At 43.4% G+C, this 21,899-nt stretch overlaps 2 protein-coding genes across 4 annotated transcripts in view; one reads left to right on the forward strand and one right to left on the reverse strand.

Annotated features, from left to right (window-relative positions):
• Nucleotides 1–8,435, forward strand: part of si:dkey-191m6.4 (rho GTPase-activating protein 22) — a 22,225-nt gene extending 13,790 nt beyond the window's left edge. The window contains exons 4-10 of the mRNA XM_047032303.1: nucleotides 2,381–2,512; nucleotides 4,135–4,342; nucleotides 4,491–4,623; nucleotides 4,698–4,771; nucleotides 4,863–4,984; nucleotides 5,202–6,207; nucleotides 6,331–8,435. Of these exons, the coding sequence (XP_046888259.1) occupies nucleotides 2,381–2,512; nucleotides 4,135–4,342; nucleotides 4,491–4,623; nucleotides 4,698–4,771; nucleotides 4,863–4,984; nucleotides 5,202–6,207; nucleotides 6,331–6,553 (1,898 nt within the window). The 3' untranslated portion in view covers nucleotides 6,554–8,435. The remainder of the gene's footprint in view (nucleotides 1–2,380; nucleotides 2,513–4,134; nucleotides 4,343–4,490; nucleotides 4,624–4,697; nucleotides 4,772–4,862; nucleotides 4,985–5,201; nucleotides 6,208–6,330) is intronic.
• A 68-nt stretch (nucleotides 8,436–8,503) lies between these two features.
• Nucleotides 8,504–21,828, reverse strand: mapk8b (mitogen-activated protein kinase 8b). 3 transcript variants are annotated; one of them, XM_047032172.1, is made up of 12 exons: nucleotides 21,515–21,828; nucleotides 19,043–19,224; nucleotides 18,309–18,438; nucleotides 18,141–18,199; nucleotides 17,431–17,569; nucleotides 16,540–16,705; nucleotides 15,886–15,957; nucleotides 13,992–14,174; nucleotides 13,376–13,500; nucleotides 12,447–12,510; nucleotides 11,950–12,027; nucleotides 8,504–11,678 (listed from the first exon to the last, which is right to left on the reverse strand). In XM_047032172.1, the coding sequence occupies exons 2-12, from the start codon at nucleotides 19,162–19,164 to the stop codon at nucleotides 11,503–11,505; spliced, it is 1,314 nt and encodes a 437-aa protein (XP_046888128.1). In that variant the 5' UTR covers nucleotides 19,165–19,224; nucleotides 21,515–21,828; the 3' UTR covers nucleotides 8,504–11,502. The 3 variants fall into 3 exon arrangements, with proteins under 3 accessions (XP_046888128.1, XP_046888125.1, XP_046888126.1); XM_047032169.1 differs by lacking the exon at nucleotides 15,886–15,957 and adding an exon at nucleotides 14,818–14,889 and having other exon boundaries at nucleotides 21,515–21,821; XM_047032170.1 differs by lacking the exon at nucleotides 15,886–15,957 and adding an exon at nucleotides 14,818–14,889 and having other exon boundaries at nucleotides 11,580–11,683; nucleotides 21,515–21,812.
• Nucleotides 21,829–21,899: the final 71 nt, after the last annotated feature.

Consider the following 21,899-nt stretch of genomic DNA (forward strand, 5'->3'; position numbering starts at 1 on the left):
GGAGATGATGGTGTGCACGTCAAACACTGAAAGGGGCTGTAGCTTCTTAGGAAGGTGTTCTTAGCTGTGAGGCAGTCACAAACCTAATTGAAGACAAGTCTAGAAGGATGTGTCCTTGATCAAACACATTTTAACACTCACTTCTGTAAGAAACAGTTTCCCAGTCTGAAGATACATATTATTGGCTTGTCTAGTAAGGTTTCAGAATGAAGTGGATAGTTTCATACATTCCAGAGGTTTCCACATTCTACAGAATAACTCTCCACACATGTCCATTTCTCTAGAAACAGAGCTGTATATCATACACTGCACAAAGAGCAACCAGTTACTGACTCAATTCCCAGCATGATCAATCACCAGATCAGTGCTATTTACCACATTAGTCACACACTGACCATTGTGAAAATACCACTTTCACAGCTCTCCCCACATGACCACATGACCACAGCAATGGACCCAAAATAGGCTTTACTATCACCAGGGACAATCAACGTTTAAATAAACACATAATTAGTACAGTATATTTTATATCCATGATATATTGGTTATATTCGTGTTTTTATAAAAAGTGAGTTTATCCTGAAATACGCATGAGTTATCAGTGTAATCCTTAACTGCAGGTGTCTATCTAACTGATCCCTCAGTCTTTTAGCTTGATCAGAAAGTTCACATTTGCCACTGATAAGCAGAAGCTTTTTTCTATGCATGAAAAAGTCTCATTCATCCCTATTTAAAAGGTCCATTCCGCGGTCTCACTGGATAGTCTGACATTTACGAAAACAGGGATACATTTACTTTCAGAACGACCTTCAAAACACACACACTGCCTGTCTACGGTGGGAAATGAAGATAGAGCTCTGCATAGTCAATATCAGTCTTCAGGCAGCACCAGCTTGGGTTGCCTGAGGTTGAAGCATGTTTAAACCACAGCCTCTGTATCGTAATTGTTTGGAAATGAGATCTTTCTGTCTTTCTTCCTGCAGACCTCCAGACAGCCCGAGGCTGGTGTCTGAATGTCTGGTATTGCTTGATTGATCTGCTGTACTGTGTGTGTAGCAGGGGGCTAAGAGGGTAGTGTCTGTGGTGTTCCAGGCTCCTGTGTGTCTCTACTGCTAGATCATCTTCATCACTCTCTCTTGATGAGTCTCATTCCTCTGTACGGTTTTTAATTCTGGTTTTTAATTATTTCAGGACACACTTTAATTGCAGTCATTACAGAAACCGCAGTGTTTGTGACAGCCATTTGAATAAGCACGTTGAAATATTCACAGGTAGACAACGTTTCATTATTTTGTAGCAGGGCTATAGATGCAGATGTGCATATCAGATGACAGGCCATCCACAATACTCTGTCTGTCTGAACAGACTACGTCGTTTTTTAAAGAGGGTGACGTGTAGGCAAATAACCAGAAAGACCAATACCACAACAAATTACTCATCACTGTGTTGCACATTGATGACTGGATATACCATGACAACATCAAAACCCCAGCTCATGAAAACATATTTTGTTAACTTGATCACATTCAGCTTTCCCTATCAGTGTCCCAGAGCTCCAGGCATGGGGAATAAGCACAGACAGACCCCGAGAGCAGTCACTGTGACTGGTCCAGTGTTTGTCACACTGGTGTGAGTTTGGTAAGCTTGGTGACAGTGGCACTTAGTTTTAAGGCACTACTGTTAATATTTGGTTTACCCCGCAGGGCTAAATGAGCCTGTGGAACATGACAAGGGAGAGAGTCCAGCATTCATTAATGAATGACGTGGTCAAGGGATATGTCTATTCTACTGTCTTTCAGAGGGTTGTAAGTAAAATAGGACAGGCATTAAACTGTACTAAGGCCTTTTCCTAGCAACCCGGGTTTGAATCCAGCCTGGGCATTTTCCTGCACCTTTCTATCACTGTCCACTACATTTCCTGTCTCTTTGTAACTATCACTCTCCCAATAAAGCAGAAGTACCTTAAAAAAAAAATATATATATATATATTTTCTTTTTATTGATGGGCCTGATTTAAGTGAAAAAACAGTACCATCTAGTGGTAAAATGTCACAAAAATATCCACCAAACTAAAGTTTAGAACTTGACATAACTGCACAACCCCATTTTAGAAATAAAGACTTAATTGTTATTAAGAAACTAAAATGATTTAAGACGTTTCATTTTAACTTGCCCTACATTGTTTGGTCACAAGAAAAAAAGCTTTTGAGAGACCTCATCTTTGCTCTTAAAGATCTGTGGAATTATAGGCTAAGTGACATCAGCCTTTCATGAACTCTCTTAACTCTCTTTCACCCTTTCTCTCTAAATGCCTCTGGTCCTGTTTCTCTGTCTTCTACTCTCCGACTCTTCTCACCCTCCCTCTACTCTTTCTTACCAGGTGGTACAGGAGGAGAGAAGGACCGAGCAGGGGTCAGCCATGAAGCCTTCCTCCTCATGGCCAACTCCCAGACAGACATGGATGACTGGGTCAAAGCCATCCGCAGGGTCATCTGGGCGCCTTTCGGAGGAGGTGCATGTTAAATTGATTGTTTAATATAAACTGTTGGGTTTTTTAAACTAGCTTACCGATCTGATGTGATGACAAAACTGATCATAAAACATCCCGGCACTGTTGTGGCAATCACAGATATACTGTACCGCCTTTCTCATTCTCTTATCTGTGCTCTGACACAATCACAAATATACAGTACCGCCTTTCTCATTCTCTTATCTGTGCTCTGACACAATCACTACTGGGACCTATTTTGAACACAAACAGAGCAACTGTGCTTATAGAGACATTGACAGGCCGACGGAGCGTGAGCTATGACCTAAATAGTCTAGCACCTTCCCCAGAGTGGCCCCGGATCCATAAGTCTTCACGTCAACTGCAGCCTGGTTGCAGGTATATAGTGTCTTCCCATGGCTACTGTACTTGTCCTGCATCCAGAAATATAACTGGGTTGGGCTGTGAACGGTGCAGGAGAAGCATGCTGGAGGTCCAGGTTTAATGTTACCAAGAGGACGTTATTAATAGGAGGATGATAGGCTGTAGAGATAAATAACTTCTCTCTAGGTCTGACATCAGGGCTCTTTCATATACAGTATTAAACTCATTTCATGTACAGTATCAATGGTTGGCTAGGTGGCACATTATTGTGTTCCGTGGTTGGCACCTGCTGAAAGAGAGTAGAAAATGACGTTTGTTCTGCATGTGAACCAACTAAGATTTTTATGGAGTAAGGTCTGTTTTATCTTGTTTTAGATTGTTAAAGATTAAGTACACAGATTATTCTGACGCCGTCATATGGGCCTATATGTAGTCGTAGGTTCCTGTAGTCTAGGCCTGTCTAGTAGGCTATAAGTCTAACTGAGGGTATCCCATCAATAAGTTACTGCTTAGAAGTTGTCTAAATGAATTAAAAGGAAAAAGCAATGAACACCTGTTATCCAACAACAGAACAGCCTATCGCCTGCTGCACGAGAGGGTATTTAATTTCCATCGTCTCGAATTTACAAGGCCGCTGGAATGCTTTCGACTTCCCAACTCCTCATCAAGAATAGAACTGTCGCCAACTTATGGAACTGTCGTTAACGGAAGTACTCCAGACATAACCAGTGACCTATGTCTGCTATTTCCATTTTCATGTGCTGTCAGCTGGCGTTTTGACACTTAAGTGTGACGGTACTCCAGCATACCTGTCTCGCCCGTCCGCAAGTCCATTTTCTGTTGCACTGGTACAGCTGTGACACTTAAATGTGTCATTACACGATAACGAGAGACACATCGTGTCGGATGTATGAACAGCATTGGATCGATTTACTACGCCCGTCTCTACTTGGGAAATGTGGATTTGGAATGTATGAAAAGAGTGCTCTGCAGCTCTGCGGCTCGTGCTCCGTGACGTACTACGACTATTGCGACTTGTCTTCGAGTTGCGACTGTTGTGCGGAAGTCGCAGGTGAGACTCAGACTATAGGCAGAACAGGTGGCTTGACAGCATTAGCTTCTTCTCTAATTGATGCTTGACTGGCTTGCAGATGTTTGTCGATCTCGGGGAGGGGCAATTACAAGACTACTTTCAATTTGTGAAGTGAATGAATTGCTCTCCACGTTAAATATTCTATAAACATGTTTGTGCCTTTGTGCAGGCATATTTGGCCAGCGTCTCGAGGACACAGTGCAGTATGAAAAGAAGTTTGGACCACGTCTGGCCCCTCTCCTGGTGGAGCAGTGCGTGGACTTCATCAGAGAAAGAGGTCTGGATGAAGAAGGCTTATTTAGGATGCCAGGGCAAGCCAACCTGGTAAAAGAGCTACAAGAAGCATTTGACTGTGGAGACAAGCCTCTTTTCGACAGGTAAATACGATCTGTTTGCTCCTTTTATATAATACAGAATATTTGAAAGGTACCTTCTAGTTAAACTGCTTCCCCCTGTAGTTAAATGGCTGAGCAATGCACTGTAGAAAGCACGTGAAGGTGAAAACATTTTTGGTTCTCTGTGCAGTAACACAGATGTCCACACGGTGGCGTCTCTGCTGAAGCTTTACCTGCGCGAGTTGCCTGAGCCAGTGGTTCCTTTCGCCAAATATGAAGACTTCCTCTCCTGTGCCCAGCTACTTGCCAAAGACGAGGAGGAAGTAAGATCTGTTTGTGTGTGTGTGTGCATGCGAGTATGTGTTGCTGTTATTCATCTTGTCATTCGTTCACTCAGGGTGTACAGGAGCTGGGAAAACAAGTCAGCACGTTACCTCTGGCCAACTATAATCTCCTGAAGTACATATGCAAGTAGGTCCAGAGACAAAACATACACAACTATACAACTATGCACAACACACACAGGCCTGGAAAAACCTTGTATTATACCTTTTTGTTCTAGGTTCCTTGATGAGGTCCAGTCACATGCGAGTGAGAACAAGATGGGAGTTCAGAACCTGGCCACAGTATTTGGACCAAACATCCTCAGGCCTAAGATGGAGGACCCAGTGGCTATCATGGAGGGTATAAATATTCACACATTTACTTCATGTAAATACTGAACTTACTGTTGAAGTTATGAGAGTTGTGATATCTTGAGATGAGATATTTAGATGCCAAATCAAAGTTTTGTATTAGAGTCCAGGTATAATTTGAAACCTCTCAGTTGATTTCATCGTTTGGGAAGCTAGTGGTCATAATCCTCTCTCTCAATCTCTCTCTCTGTTTGTCTCCTGGCCAGGCACCTCTTTAGTCCAGCATCTGATGACCATCCTGATCAGAGATCAGAAGCGTCTGTACTCAGGTAGGGACCAGGAGGGTCCTGAGCTGGACGTCACCCTCCCTGGGCAGCAGCTCCAGCACCGCAGCCTTGGGGCCTGGATCTCCGAGGAGGATCTCCACAGCTGCCCCACCTCACACCCGGACCAGGACCTTCACAGCAGCAGTGCCTCCTCCCTGGATGCCAAGCTCTGTGCTGCCATCACCCCCAGTCCCAACCCCAACCCTACCCCCAGACTGGGAAAGGGTGAGACGTTGGTCAGCCCCAGCAAGCAGGCTAAGACCCTGCCCTCCTGGAAGTATTCTTTCAAAGGATCGTCGGCACCTCGGACCCAGGCTCAGGCCAAGCAGATCGTTGGAGGAGGAAGTGCCACGGCTGACGCCAGCAGCGTGACGTCTGGCGGTGGAGGGGGGAACTGGTTGATGAACGGGTTGTCGTCTCTGAGGGGACACCGGCGCACCTCGTCAGGGGAACGCGCCCGCGACCGGGACTCCACCGGCTCCTCTCAAAGGCTGTCCACCTACGACAACGTCACGTCCTCCTCGAGTATGGGGAGCGTGCCCAGCGTGGCCAGCACGCCCTGGTCTACGTCCTCCTGCGAGATCTCCGTTCCAGACTCGGGAGGCAGTGAGTCCGCTGGGCAGCATTGTGGAGGGGGTGGAGAGAAGGAAGACTGGCAGGAGCTGGGCTCCCCTCACGGCCAGAGAGAAAGGGACAGGGGGGAAGGAGGCGGGAGAGGGGAGGCGGGGGTGGACAGGGGCTCGGAGGACAGCTGCGAGGCGATGGAGCTGTGTGTGAGCAGCGCCGGGTGCAGCGACAACGGGAACAGCATGGCCGCCGTGCCGACCATCGTGATGTCAGAGGACGGAGATGGGGACGGGGCTTCCAGGGCGTTGAGCTGTCTGGTTGAGGGACTTCAGGAAGAGCTGAGCAAACAGAAGACCGCTTACGAGAGCCGCATCAAAAAGTACGTCCCACCAAGATGACACTACAGAAGCGAAATTCTCCGCATATAAACAGAGAGTATCATTCCTTCCCTTTTCCTCACAAAGTTAAAATGTCTATATGCGTGTGTGTGCTCCCCCTGCAGGCTGGAGGACTCCAGCATGGCTTTGTGTGCCCAGATGGAGCGTCTGGAGCAGGAGATGGAGCAGGAGAGAAAGAAGCAGCGCATGCTGGAGATCAAGCTGCGCAACTCGGAGAGAGCACGCCAGGACGCCGAGAACCGCAACCGCCTCCTGGAGAAGGAGATGGAGGACTTCTTCTCCACGCTGGGGGACCTGGCACTCGGGGCAAGGACTAGCGACATTTGAGAGGGAACTGGCGACATTTGAGTGATAACTCTGATATCTTTGAATATATGCTTGAGGGTAAAAATGAAGAAGGCTACTTCAGCAGCAAATGATTAGAGGCATATTACTGCATCACGTTTCAATCAGCGCTCGTGTTGGAATAAAAAAAGTGATGCTGATAGTGACGAGGACGAGTGATAAAAGAAAGGCCCCATGGTTACCCCGTCATGATGCCTCTGAACCATTGATTGAATTGGAATGAAACTAGTAACAAAGATGTATGCTGGCCATTAACTCAATCAGGTCCATGACTGTTTTAAAGTATTGGTCAGTCTGTCATTGTACCCTGACAGGGTTTGTATACCAGTACTAGGACTCTGAGATCTGAAGTAGTGTTTTTTTAAGCTGTAGGAAACTTGAGCTGTCGATTACTTTGTGTTGGTAGGTCAGTACTGGCCTTTTCTAAAACACTGCCATTGCTTTAAATGGGACTCAGTGATGAGGTCTCTGGGCTCAATGAATGGACTTTGTAAATGATGGGATGCAGGAAAGGGTCGAGCATTGGAATCTCTAATCTCCACGCTAATATCGATAACATTTATATTAACTTTAAAGTAAAATATGAGGGTTTAAACAACTGACATAATGAATAAGCAGTGCCTACAATACAATTCAATAAGCATTAAGGCTATAAAGTGTATGCCATGTTGTCCATACATCATCTGTCAGTTAGCATTAAAAGTCATTTGCTGGCCCTAAAGTAGGCCTGCAGTACACTGTGCGTACAAGACACATTGATACCAAAACCTGTGCTTAGGGTCAGAACTGGAAGCCATTTTGGTTTTGGCACACAAAGCTGACCGCTACCCGTAAAGTCACCAGGAAGCAGTTCTCAGGCTGTGCCTTCAGGGAATGGCCCTGTTTTCATTTTCTGTGAATGCAACCTCCTTTCCTCCCTTCCTTCGGAGAAAGTAGTCATCTGCCATGACAATATATAAGCCGTGTGGAGTAGCACATATCCAAGTTCGAAGGGGAGTAAGAAGGGGTGTATTTTTTGACTCAAACCTGCCCATGGTGTTGAATTAGAAGATGGAGGATGTTATGCCTGCTTGTCCATTGTTTCAGAAAGTGATGCCTCTCTGTATAGTTGTCATTATTTATCATGTATCTGGATTACAAAAGAGCAAAGAAACCAGTGTAAGAACCTGCTGAGGAAAGGTGCCAATTGTGAATCAAAAGACGATATTGAGTGAAGAATGTACACCGTAATATAGTGAATGTAATGTGATGTTGATGAAGCCAGCCCTGTCCAATTAAAGTCTAGAATTAAACAAATTAAAATTAAATATGATAATTAGGATTGAATGCATTGTTAACTATTGCTGATGAATACCTTTTCAAGGAAATTCAAGCAAGTTTTAATTTATTGTGAGCCTTGCATGTGGTGAAATTGTTGATAGTTAACAAGCCCCCTTGTTCAGATTATAACCACTACAGACTTAAACAGTCCAAACCAGTTGCTCTTTAAGCAGCATTCTATTGTGAGAAAGTGCTTTTAGTTCAAGACAATGTGACTGTAATTTATATCATTTGTATTGTATTTTCATTTTTTACATTTTATAAAACTGTGTAATTCAATAACTGAATCACATGCTGTTCATATGCTTATATTTACAAAGTGATGTTTCTATGGAGATGTCCTTCTCAATCCCAGGTTAAATGTCTTATCTATGAGAACTAGATGGTGCTTATTTATTATGGGTATTAAACACTTCTAATAGAGGTCACACTATAGAAATAAATACATACTGATGTCATGGAGTTACAGTTTATATGAAAGTATAGACTAGTCATTATTACAGTCTAGAAAGAAACATGATCATCATTTCACACTCCCCCTCCCACCTCCCAATCCTTGTGGATCCAGGTGAGTGTTGTTTTAAAATTAAACAATGACACAGAACCACGTGATTCAAATTGTATTTTCTTTTATTTGCAGTACATGTTTTTTTTTATGTAGGCATTGTCAGATCCCAGTGCATTAATTCTAGTAGTGCACTTCTCATTGGTTGCGGTTTTCAGGGACACGTCGCAGAGCCAGGAAATCTTAACTACTTGCATGGCTGGCTTCACTAGCAAACATTACAAACCAGCACCATACATATATGAGTTTGTTTTAGGCGTTAACTTATCTTTTTTTTTTTTTGATTAACATTATTTTGGCCTTACCACATAACAATCAAAATCTCAATGGCCGTGCGTGATGTGACTCGCTCTCGACACCCCTCTGACCGCAGACTTGATGGACAGGTAAGACTGATTACGTAACATCATGACTATAAACAAGTCACAGAGAATCATCCTAATAATTCATAAAAAAAAGGAAAACATGGATTGACAGTACCAAACACTTCTCTACCTTCAGAAACATACTACTAACATGGGCTAGATCCATCACTTACTACTAGCACAATTTGCAGAAGGTATTGCACATGAACTGTAAAAAAGAAAATAAAAAAATTAAGAAAAAGAAAAGAAGGAAATTTACATAAACAGTTCTCTTTACTTCTAGGTGAAGTATACATAATATACAAAACTATAGGTCTCCTAACATTGACAATAGTACACTTTCAAATAAATAAATAATGGAATCTCTATTCACATGTCTTTGCTAGCTAATTATGTGGGCAACTAAAGTATCCAAGAACTGGTAGAAATTTAGTGTGAGGTAGTTCATCAAAGTCTATTTAAATCAGGACAATTACAATTTTAGAGATGCAATTAAAAAAATCACAGAAGCAACAGTTACTTTAATAAATCCTCATTTGCATCCCTGTACTGTATGTTGGGCTAAGAAAATTAAGAGCACTTAAAAACAACAACAAAAAGGTGTTCTTTTCTGATTAATTATTTTCTTGTGTTACAGCTACTTTAACATTGTATACCTATCAATGGCTGCTATCCACCCCTTCCCCTACCTCTATCACAACACACTTTTCATTCCCAGATAACCAGTTACACAACCCCACCAAGGCTGGCATTCTGGAATGCACCCTTCCACAAACACAACACCACAGCCATTTAGTCACCTTTCAACATAAACAATTTGGTTCATTGAGAAATTTCGATTAAAACAAAAGAGGATATTCCCATCATTTCCTCCTTCTACAATCAGCACATTTTTGTTAATATGCAAAGTATAAAGCCGCAAACCCATAGCAAACAAGCATATCATTCTCTGTTATAGAAAACAATTATTTACTAATTTTTACTTTGATGAAAGACCTTGATAAAACTGTCCTGTCAAAGTTATTCAAACCTATGTGCTAAAATACTTTGACGCATAAATTACCATACTACCTCTCTCAAAAGACTACTGTGTCCAACTTCAGGGTCAAAACCGATGCAGTAGAAAAATATACAAAACATTTGTGACTACAACCGCCTCACTTGTGATTGACTTTGTTTTTTTTTTAGACACCATTAACCTTTACACAGATGAATACTCCTTTTCCTAGGAATGAATGCTTGACAAACTACAGGCACTTTTCCTTTTTAAAAGCAAACTCAAAACACCACATGGAAGGACACCATTATTGCATACAGTTAAGAGTCATTTAAGCAATGACTCATCTGATTTAATCATGGTTCTGTTGCCTTGTCAACGTACTAGACCAAAGGGGTGACTTGATTTAGTGCACGCATGCAGGTAGCCAATTTCCTTAGCTATTATTACTCTTCAATTCTGATACTGTACCTAGTCATTTCCAAATTGATTTTCAACATACTGCAAGCTGTATTAAAATTGTGAATGTACATCAATTGCACAATGGGATACAGATAATTGTAAAAATAAAAATCCTCAAGGAACCCAAAGAACCTTTATCTTGCCAAAGACCAATTTCATCACATCCTCAAACCATCCCTTACTTCCATGTTCTGACTCCCTTCTCAAAAGCTATGCGAGCTCAACTCCTGCTTCTCCTCTCTAAGCTCTCACACGTTTCTCAGTCATACGTCAACATCAAAACCGCCTACGATTAAAACAAGATCCACCCGTAGAATATTTATAACAAACCAGTGCAGTCGTGGAGAAAACAAATTATGATCCTTTCTGAAAGCTCTTAAGTGACCCTAACTGCACCATTCATGGACTATACGACAACCACAAATTTAAAACTGGCAAAATCACAAATCTGAAGAGGGGACTCATCTTATATCCCATAGGAAAATTCTGAATTCAAACAGCATTTTGAGATATCTTAAGACTAAACTAAACATAAGCTAGCAAAAAATAAAGCTTTCATAAACTTGAAACTTTTTACAAGGAAGTAGTGACTCACAAGAGGAAACTCTTCTTTTTATACACAATATCTGATAGTTAAGAATCAAAAAAGGCTAAATAAAATTGTATGATTCTGCAGGGAAGATCTAAAATCATACATTTATCAATAAAATTATGTTTAAAATGGCTCACTGCAAACTGAAAAAAAATATATACTGTATTTACCATAAAATCTGTACAAACCCATTCTACATTGATATGGCAAGTTGAAATAGCAGTAGCTTGAAGTAAAATGATCGACTTAAAAAAATACGTCCAAGTCACATGAAAGCTTTTAAAGATGTTTCTCAAAAAAATTCTCAATATTGTTAAGAAACCGAAGCATAGTGACATTTTTACGATCTCTGTCTTCGGCTCCCCAAAAATCCAAAATAAAGATATGCAACAATAAATTACAGCCAGGAATAAAAAATAAAATAAACCTAACTAACTAAAATAACAACTCTGTAGCAGTTCGAAAAAAAAAGGTTTCTTTTGTTCGTTTCAGAAAACAAACACATAAAACAGCAAAAAACTGGCCTAAATGCTACACCATTGAAGACAAGCGGAGAGGTGAGAGCCATGTCCGGATGGGGGCAGGGAGAGGGGTAGGACTGGAGGCCAGGCCAGGAGGACAAGTTGATAGTCATCTGCAGCAGCCCAGCGGGCCCCCTGCTGTGGTGGCCGTCTCCAGGCTGCTGTCCGTGTCGGTCAGGGTGGGGTTGGTAGACATGGAGGACACATCGTTGACAGACGTGGAGGAGGAGGTGGAAGGGTGGGGATGCTGCTGGTGCTGCTGGGTGTCTCCACTCACTGCTGCACCTGTGCTATGAGGAGTAGAGAGAAGGCACCCAGTAAGTTAACTGAAGCCTGGGCTATGAGAAGCAGAGAGAAGGCACCCAGTAAGTTAACTGAAGCCTGGGCTATGAGGAGCAGAGAGAAGGCACCCAGTAAGTTAACTGAAGCCTGGGCTATGAGGAGCAGAGAGAAGGCACCCAGTAAGATAACTGAAGCCTGGGCTATGGATTCAGAGAAGGAGGAAAACAAAGGGGGGAGTGGCAGAGGGAGAGGCTGGTCCACTCTCTCTACTAACCTAGAGAGGCTGGCTGTCCCCTGATCACTCCATTCTTCGTCCTTTCCTCCCAGTCAAACACCTCCTTGTATATCAACTCTGGAATGGAAACAGTCGGAAGAGAAAAGGAGAAGAGAAACAGTTGAAGTTCTGCAATAATTGTGTGCTGCACTGTTGGCATAAGGAGCTATATTAAATATTTTGTGCACATAATTAGGAGTGTTAAGGTCAACTTTGTTCAGATTCCACCAGATTGGTTGAGGAGACCCAGATGAGCCGTGGAACAGTGTGTTCCTCCAGCACAGGTGTGAATCTGGTGTCATCACACTCATTACACTACCACACACAAGCAGTTGAGATACAGGACTCTGTCCTCTCTGAACTGGCTGTGCTGGAGAAGAGCATTGCTGGCATGTATATGGCTTTGTAGATTTTGAATGAGATTCTGTCATAGATGTTGACATGTTGAAAAGATTGACCTATCCAGTATAAAGATTGGCAGAAAAGGGACTCCCTACCTTTCCACTCGTCAACAGTGTGCTCTCTCTCATCCAGCTGTTTGTCTGTGATGAGGGGTGGAGGCTGAAATAATATACATTGTACTCACATTATTATTAGCTAACGACCAAAGTAAACTATAGACAGACACAGCATTTGTTTCCACAGTGTAACTCAATCAGCCAGTTGATGTTCAAATACTGAGTTACTTCAGCTCGCCTGACAGAGAAAAACACATTATTAAGAACGACCTTTCAAAAACAGGCTGATAGCGAAGGTAAAAATATGATTAGCTGAAGATTCTGGAGAAATTCACACAGTTATATATTTGATAAATTTGAGCAACGGACAGCACTGCGGATTAATCTCAAGGCCAATACGAGCTCCAAAGAAATGTTTAGCGGGGAGAGCTACAGTTCATCCCTTTCCTCTCTCTCCCACTCCCTCTCTCCCTCTCCCTCCTATCTCTTATAACATGGCTCTAATCTTGCAGCAGGTTGACACATCCCTGAGTGTTCCTATGGTACACACACACACACACAGACACCCCCCCGCTGGCTGTCAATTGGGTTCAACTATGGAGCTCCTGCTGCTTGTGGAGGGAAGATGCATGGTGATGTTTATCATCAAAGTCATGCTATTCCATCTTTTAATCTTTAGCCTCCCTCCTCCCTCACTGCCTCCAGCCTATTCCTTATTTCCTTTGCAGATGTACTGGCAAACCTGCCCTCATTTTGTGGTGACTGTTTTTGACATGTTGCCCCTCTCACCGTAAATCATCATCACTCAGTCTGTGCACGAATGCCCTTACACACAAACATCCTTCCTTTCACACAAAGTAATGCACACATACTTTCCCCCACTCATACAACACTTCATCACAGAACAGAGTCGATAATTAACACAAGAACCCCTCTTCACACACACAAAATGGGACACAAGTGCTTACCGCCTCCACTTCAGTCGGATCATACCAAACATTTATGTAGGAGTGCTGCAGAGCCTCATCCACCGAGATCCGTTTGGATGCATCTATTACCAGCATTTTAGATAATAGGTCTCTGGCTTGACTCGCTGCAAGGCAGTAGAGACAAATAGAGAAATTAATGGTAGACAAATCTCTCTCTCTCTCTCTCTCTGCTTCAGTCCTTTGACATTCACTATGCTGATAAATTAGTGTAGTGGGCCAGAAACTGGAGTCCTCACTCAAACATGATCGCAATCCCAGCAGGATAAGGCACCAATGAGGACGGGGCATTAATGTTGATTTAACAAGACTACTTTTAGTAGAATTGCCAATCGCCCATCACATAATTGGGTTGGTGCACCACAAAGAAAGATTTATCACACAAGCTCTTTAAAAACCTACAGCACAGCTATCTGGTTGCCAGGCGTCCTATAAATAATTGATTTACTAAACTGAGATTTCTGTCATTAAGACATTATCTAGGTCTTATAATTCAAAGATTATTAATACGATATATGTTCATCCTTTTAAATTGTAGACGCAATAATTGAATAGAACACAGCTTTATTAGCAACAAGCACTGACAGGGGTTCCTTACCTTTCAGTTTGTTGTGTTCCGAGTCGGCGGGGAAGAGGACGTCAGGGAAGAGCTTCTCGAAGCTGTAGCCGGCGTAGCGAGGTCGGTTCTCCACATAGGTCCTTACCGACTGGTTAAGCTTCATCAGGAACTCCTGAGACGGAGTCCCCAGCTGTTCAATCACCTTGTTCCACTGGTCGATATCTTTATTGGCCACCGTTAAGAAGAACACACTTCACACAGCTTTGACCAGGGGGGGACAGAGGACATCCTGAGGGCTTGAAGGAGAATCAGTGTATTGTCGGGTTTGGGGGTGGGGGGGGTTAGGACATGATTGTGACAGGGCTTGGGATTCATTGTCGGTATTTTTGGGCTGTGTGTGAGGGGTTCCTAATTGGTCAGAATATATCTCCTCCCCCATTTGCTGTGGTGGATCATGAACACAAAAGAGGAACACATAGGTAGCCATCACAGCTGTTTTGGAGGAGCCGCTGTGATTGGAGAACATGGATGCCTGCAGCGATGGACAACTACTCTGTGGGTAAGGGTTAGTATCTACAAAGAATTTCAACGAGGGAGTCGGACAGATCTAGGATCAGCTCTATTGTATTCTTAATTCGATTCTTTTAATACTTTTTGCCTGATTTAAAAATGTGCAACTGATCACAGACCAGCCCTCCAACTCTAAAACCCTTTGAGCACCCAGACAACAGTTAACCTTTCCATAAAGGACACACACACTGGGCCCTCAAACACACTCTTGAACACAGTCTTTCACACAGTCTGTTACACAACATGGGACAAACGGGATGGAGGGTTGGCTGGTGGGAGGTCCAGGTAAGGATACGATCTGTGCCTGGGAACAAGACACTACCCCGGACCATTTCTGCCATGATGCAGCCAATAGACCAGACATCAACTGAAAAATGAAATGACAACCAAATTAGCATGCAGGACTCAAAAACAAACAACCCAAACAAACAGATCAAAAGAAACAACAAACAAATACCACAGACAAAAGGAGGCGATGCAAACGGGGTGATGTGTGTCTGTGTGTGTGCGTGGGGGGGGGGGGGGGGGGGGGGGCACATTTCTAATGCCTGCATTCACTCTAGTGTCTGTGTCCAACAACCCTCCTGCAGTCAGTGTTGTCTCATCAGGTCTAAAAACAGGGAAAGCTGGTAAGGTTTAGAATTTTTCCCCATCATCTTCAGACTAACCAGACAATGAAAGCAGAGGTCTGTAGAAACAGTATTATTACATAAGACAGCGAACCCCCCTCCCCTTTCTCATTTTAAGTAATCTCACCTTAAGTCATAGACAGATGAAGTCATTGATATATCGATTTCAGTCTGTGTTTGAAACCATGGCTGACTGCCAGCCTGTGTAATTCCAGGGCACTTTTTAAATGCTTTTACTGGTCCAGACTACGTGACAGGATAACCACAGTCTGTCTGAGTACGACTCGTTTCCTGCTTTGCCAAAGTATGTATTCTGAGCGGCTCTATGAGGTAAAGGTGATGTAAAGTGAATGTTGTGCACTTTTCCGTGATGAGAGTTTGGAATTCCATTTTAGGTGCATCAGGTTGAGCGAGACGGATGTGTTTGGAGCTAGTGCTGTCTGTTCGGTGGTGAGGGGGGTGATGGAAGGGTGTGTGTGAAGGGGGGGAGGTGTGTGTGTGTGTGAGGGCGGGAGGTGTGTGTCAGGACGGGGGGTGAAGAGGAGTCAGGCATCCCAAAGAAATATCATTTTTGACAGTGTTTTTTTGAACATGATCTCTGCAATCCATTCCATGAACAAGGCTTCAGAACAAAAGAAAGGTAGAAAAGGAAGAACAAACTCTTTTTTTCTCTCTCTCTCTTTCTCTCTCTCTCGCTTACAATGCAGAAACTGCTGCAAGCAGCACAAGGATACAATCCCTTCCTGGAAAAAGGATTTTGTGGCGAACCATTTCTGCCATAATGCAGCCCACAGCCCATATATCCACTACACATGTGTAGCACAGGAGGAGAAGGAAAGAATAAGCAAAGAATCAAGTCAGCAGGACCATCTAAGGGTGTTCAGGTCAGAAGACTACAAGGGGCAGCCTACTGACTGGCTGATCACCTCAATCTGAGACTCAAGCCTAGCCTAAACTTCCTTCTTTTCACTTGCAAAGCCTGTGTTTCCATCTAATAACCAAAAACTGTGTAGTGACATTAAGATATGAAGCAAGCCTCATTTCGTCTGCATGGAGATTTCAGAGAAACGCTAAGTGCAGAAGGCAGGCAGTGTTGAGAGAGTAAGAGCATGCATAAGTGACTGGATCCAGTCAGACCAGTCTCGCTCTGGACGGACAATCAATAAAACAACACAAGCCCTGGAGCTGCTGTGTGACAGTGTGGAAGGAAGGCAGAGGCACCAAACAGGAAGTATCCCAAAATGCATTGCCACATGTGCCACGTTCCCCTTGGAGGGTGTCAGACTGAGTGAGTGTGTGTGTGCACTCAAGTGAGAGGTGCATGCGGCAAGCAGAGTTTTGCAGTACATCTTCTAATTGGCTGATGCCACAACCCATGGCTGACTCACCATTGGCTTGGTAGCCCATCCCCAGGATGACCTCAGGGGCACGGTAGTAGCGTGTCACAACATAGGGGGTCATGAGGAGGCCGGTGGCAGCTGTTCTGGCCAGGCCAAAGTCGAGGATTTTCAGTGTGCAGTCGGACTTCACCACAATGTTGCTGGGCTTCAAATCCTGCAAGAAGAGGTGGAAGAGAATGAAGAAATCATTAGATGAATGCCTGGAAAGAACCTTGGGGGTATAGGTGGTGGAATTAAGAAAAGATGTGAGGATTTCATCTTCCCATGCGCTCGAATAAATATGATGGTGTGTGAAGTCAATAAAATGCCTTGGATTTAATTATAACTATGTTTACTTTGAATTTCAAGCCGTTTCCCAGCATGTAAGCATCTCTAGCTTTCTATAGTTATTTGAGTATCAAATCCTCATTCCACAGGACATATTCAGTTTGTATTCATAACAACTGAGACGGTCCAGTGGTGTAGGCTAATAGTCATTTTTGCTGTGTTCAAATGCGGCCCGGATCAGACAGCACCAAACCGGGGGAAACGGGACAGCTGTGGAGAGGCAGGCAGAGAGGAGACATGCAGGGAAGCGAACTTTGACAACAAGTGACTCATCTTCAGTACGCCTCCACCTTACTGGGGCTCTGCGCGTTCCACATTAGGACCGAGGCGAGGCCTCTCTCAGCTAGGTCACACAGATTAGTGCTGCTTGGCTGGCTCAGGGACGCGTGTGCATTACACTAACTTATTCTGTGCGCGTGTGTGCTCGTGCGAGTGTGTGCGTGCGAGAGTTGTGTGTTGGAATAAGTAAGTAAGTGAATGTGTGTGTGGGTTCGGATGAATGTACGCGTGTGCACGTGCACGTGTGTGTGAGCATCTCCAGTGTTGACCCACCCTGTGTATGATGCCAGCAGCGTGGAGGTGCTTGATGCCACACAGCATCTGGTAGAGCAGGTAGGACAGCCTCTCGTGGTCCAGCTCCATCTGAATGACCTGGCACAGGTTGGCATCCATCAGCTCCATCACCAGGTACCTGCGGGGCGGAGGGGGCGTGGTGAGAGAGTACACCATACAGACCTGCACACTCACACGCTCAGGGAAATGTGGACAAGCTCTCATTCGGCACACATTCAGCACATTCACGTACGCTTTCTTGGGCATACTCCATATACTCCCATACATCCACCCCCACCCCCCCACACACACACTAACAATAAAAACTGTACATTACAGTCCATCCACACACACACACACAAAGCAGAGTGGGCTCTTTCATCCTGAAACTGTCTGTTTATACTCCAGGCCTCAGGCTATGATTTGTTCATTTTTCTTTTTAGCTCCAATCAGGCAGACACAGAGTGATACACACACACACTCCTCTCCTCTGCCAGGATAGAATTAATCACACTTCCTCCCAGAATGCACTCTGCAATGTACTAACCCATCACTTATCCCTTAGCAGACCTTAGTTCTGCCCACTGTCCACTGCCCACTGCCCACTGCCCACCACACACAAATTCATACAATTGCGCGCACACACACAGCGTTTAGACGTTTCATATAATTCTAAGTCAGGGTTACATGCTACAGTACAGCTCACTTACACGTCCTGAAACTCCTCTAGTGTCTTCTGTGGTGTGAAAACATTTAATAGGCCTATGATCTGGAAAGGCAAATAGAGCACATTATTATACAACAGTGGTTTGGTTTGACTGTAATGCTACTACACACACACACACACACATACACAGAGAGCAGTATAAAATGCTTACGTTCTTATGGTTGACACACTTCATGAGTACCAGCTCTCTGTAAGCACGTTTGGCGTGAGTCTGGTTCTGAAAAGGTCGACTGAGTTTCTTAATAGCAACATTTCGCTCGAGGTTGTGGTCATATGCTGAGCTGTAAAAGAACCAAAAAAAGACAGCAAAATATGAAACTACTGCACAGTAAATAAATGCATTATTATTTTTACACACTTTATTACATATCTTATTTTTACTTGTATTTCTGATTTAGATCGTATTTAGACAGGCTCCCCACACTCACAGTGAGCCCAATGAGGCAGGGAGATGACAAGGACTAAACATCCTGACTTCCCATGCCCACAGCACACATTCAGCAGAGTAAATAATTGTCTGATTAGGTCTGGGTGTTTGAAGAGATGGGACTGTTGCTGTGCAGCAGCACATGCTTTCTCCCCTCTCATTTCACCACTGGATGGGGACCCATACGTCTCTCAGACAGCTTAGTAAAAGACAGATTGTGGGCAGTGAAGAGGAGATGTAAAGATGCAGTAGTTCAACAGCAGACACCCTAAGCACACCCAGTTCCCCTGATACCCTTTTAAAGGACACCTGGGGGGGGGGGGGGTTTAACCAGAACAAAAAGGATTTCAACAAGGTCTCAAGGGAAATGTAGATGTGTGAGTGAGATGGCAGCTCTTGTCACAATCCACTTGTTTTTTAATTCCCATCTCTGTTCTCTTCCTGTGTGAGTGACTCACCAGACGATCCCCTGGGCTCCAGATCCTATGGGTCTGAGGTTCTGATAGCGCTTCAAAACCGTGAAAGTGGAATCTCCGACGTCTAAACTGTAATACTCTTTTTCACGCTTATTCCGATTCATGATGAAATCTTGAAAAACACACTGTATTTGGGCATCCAAGTGGGACTTGCTTTTCAAGACCTGAGAGAAAAGCACGAAAAGAGAGGGTGAGATGAATGAGGAAGAGGTATTGAGAGAATATTAGCATTGTATTATTCAGAACATTACCACATTAATTGTGTACAATGACAACATCTTCATCAGACCTAGGCTACAATGTGGATATATAACACTCAGGGAGACTTGAGTCTGCTTCGGACAGCGTTAACATCTGCATCTAGGAGGCAGGGCTATGTCATATAGGCTACGCTTTATCTAAACAGCTTTAGACCTACTTATGCACTAACATACAGTAGGCTGTAGTTCGGGGCTTTAAGGATCAGAATGTAGTCTGTATCAGTAAATCCATTATAAAACCCCTTCATAAAAGTATCAAAAACAAACAATTCCATAGCACAGATTAGGCTACTTCACAGCTATTAGCAATGACGCAATCAATGTTTTAACATTTTTGAACCCAAACTCTTTATTATTGGAAAATATTGGCCAAACTTCAAACCCTCTTTATCAACCAGCCATTCATTTCGTTTTGGTCAAAACCAAGATTTTAGAGCTAAATCACTGTGTGTCATGTTCAGCAAGCAACCAGATAAAATAATGACATTCTCAGATTTCTCTGAATATTTTGGTTGAATCCTGATGACCAAATGCCTCTTCAGACATGGGGAGGTAGACAGTTGGATTTCAGATGATCACAAGCCTAAGAGACGCCTGAGAAGAGATGTGAGTCCTCAAATCACATCACAGCCTGCAGAAATGGACCTAAAACTCATAGCTCAGCTTCTTGATCGGGCAATTGAAAGACGAGAGAGAGAGAGAGAGAGAGAGAGAGAGAGAGAGAGAGAGAGAGAGAGAGAGAGAGAGAGAGAGAGAGAGAGAGAGAGTCATGGATCTTTTATTGGGTTTGAAGATGACAAATCATTATTCAAATTTAGAACACTGTATTGAGTGGGCTTTTCGCTGACCGATGGCTGAACAATCCACAAACCAAGACTCGACCTCCATACGCATCAACTTTCCCTCCTCCCCCTCACGCCATTCCCTCTCTGCTCTTTTCTCATGTCATCTTCCTCTCCTCTTCTCGGTCACTCATCTCCCCTCCAAAAAGCTCCTCTCTCTCCCTTGCATCCTGTCTTCTCCATGTTCTCCCTCTCTCTCTCCTTCTGGTATCCTCCCTCCTCCCTCAAACCCACACTTCTGTTCTCCTCTGATCTCTTCTCACAGACAATAAGACTGATTTGTTTCCTATGATGGGATCCTTTAGAGAGGAGATTCCTCTCAAAAAGATGAATCATGAGCATGATATAAAAATAGGGGAGAGTCTTGGCACTGCCACACCAGTAACCTGTAATGTGTGTCATCTCTGTCTCTCTTCAACACTCCCAAGTACACATCCACATGAAACAGCCTCTTCAGTAGCCTACTTGAAAATGCTCCACTTGCATCTCACATTTTAGTTACAATCTAGTTATTTACAATATGAATGATCACTGCTCTGGTTGGCCCTATTATGCTACGTCAGTCCACTTAACAGTGCAGATGTTGCAAAACTATGTTATCAGAATCTTTTTACAGAGTGGAAGAACAGGTATGGTCAGCTTTTGGAGCAGGTTGCCAAAACTGTGGGCTCTTGTATGCAGGTCAAGGGTCAATCAAATCACACAGTGGATTGACCAATTAAGATGACCAGACAACAAATTACATAGTAAGCAAATGCTCATCACAAATATTGTGAGTGGATGACTCTAATGTCTGTGTTATAACCTGATAAGCTTAATATGCTATTCAGTTATGAACACTTTATTTTAGATTTATATAATATGGTCGATGTGATTTGATAACATAACTCATTTACCGCACCGCAAAATCAGCAATAGGTGATCAACCGTGCGGCGCTAAAATCGCAACGACACCATATTGTTCAATAAGTGTTGACCATTCAACCAAAATGTGGTTAACATGTAAAAAACAGCTATATTTGTAAGTAAAAACTAATATGTAGCCTACATGTACAGTTGCCAACGGCCAGAATGTAGGCTAGTGCTTAAAGTTGAAGATATAAGGTTACATTGTAACGCCGCCGTATGCTAGTTTATAACTAGTCTCAGTCATTTGTGAACGTCGTATCCTTTTACATTGTAGCATATCCTCAGGACTTTCACTAATAAGCTACCAGGGGGGTTACAGGCCAAACCTGTACCTTTTGGTCCAGTTGGCTTATTTTATGTGTTCTGTACGACCCATCAGTGGCCCATACCATCCCCCACGGCTAACAATAACATGCCTTCACAAAGATATACATCAAACTTACCCCTCTCCCAAAGAAAGCTTGAGTTAATCCAAAACTGTTCAACTGCGGTAGCCAATCCTTTCTCTGTAATACACAACTGAATGTTTGAAGAAATATATTATTTATTCCTTAGCAAGACAACCAGTGGTCCACTGCGTTTCCTTCCACTACCAGGCCTGGATCTGCAAAATACATGTGTACTACGTAATAACTGGAACCTCGTTTTGGTAAACTGGCCCATCCCATGGTTTACCCATCAGATTCAATTTGCAATCAGATTTTCACAATGTCAAGGGCTTCCGTGTTTTTAGTGATTCCAATGCCCGCTCTAAAGGAACTGCTCTATTATTTCCAAACGAAGCTATTTTGATCAGGAAAAATTATGTAGACTGATCCACGAAAAGCC

This window comes from Hypomesus transpacificus, chromosome 13 (genome assembly GCF_021917145.1).
Source record: "Hypomesus transpacificus isolate Combined female chromosome 13, fHypTra1, whole genome shotgun sequence".
NCBI classification, from domain to species: domain Eukaryota; kingdom Metazoa; phylum Chordata; class Actinopteri; order Osmeriformes; family Osmeridae; genus Hypomesus; species Hypomesus transpacificus.

Bases quoted from the DNA above. Each gene is read 5' to 3' on its own strand.
- mapk8b (XM_047032172.1), bottom strand. From the start codon at position 19,164: ATGAATCGGAATAAGCGTGAAAAAGAGTATTACAGTTTAGACGTCGGA. The intron at 15,958-16,539 runs GTGAGTCAGCCA...ACACATGTGTAG, and splicing joins GATGGGCTACCAAGCCAATG to TGGATATATGGGCTGTGGGC. The intron at 11,679-11,949 runs GTTAGTAGAGAG...CTCATAGCACAG, and splicing joins GGGACAGCCAGCCTCTCTAG to GTGCAGCAGTGAGTGGAGAC.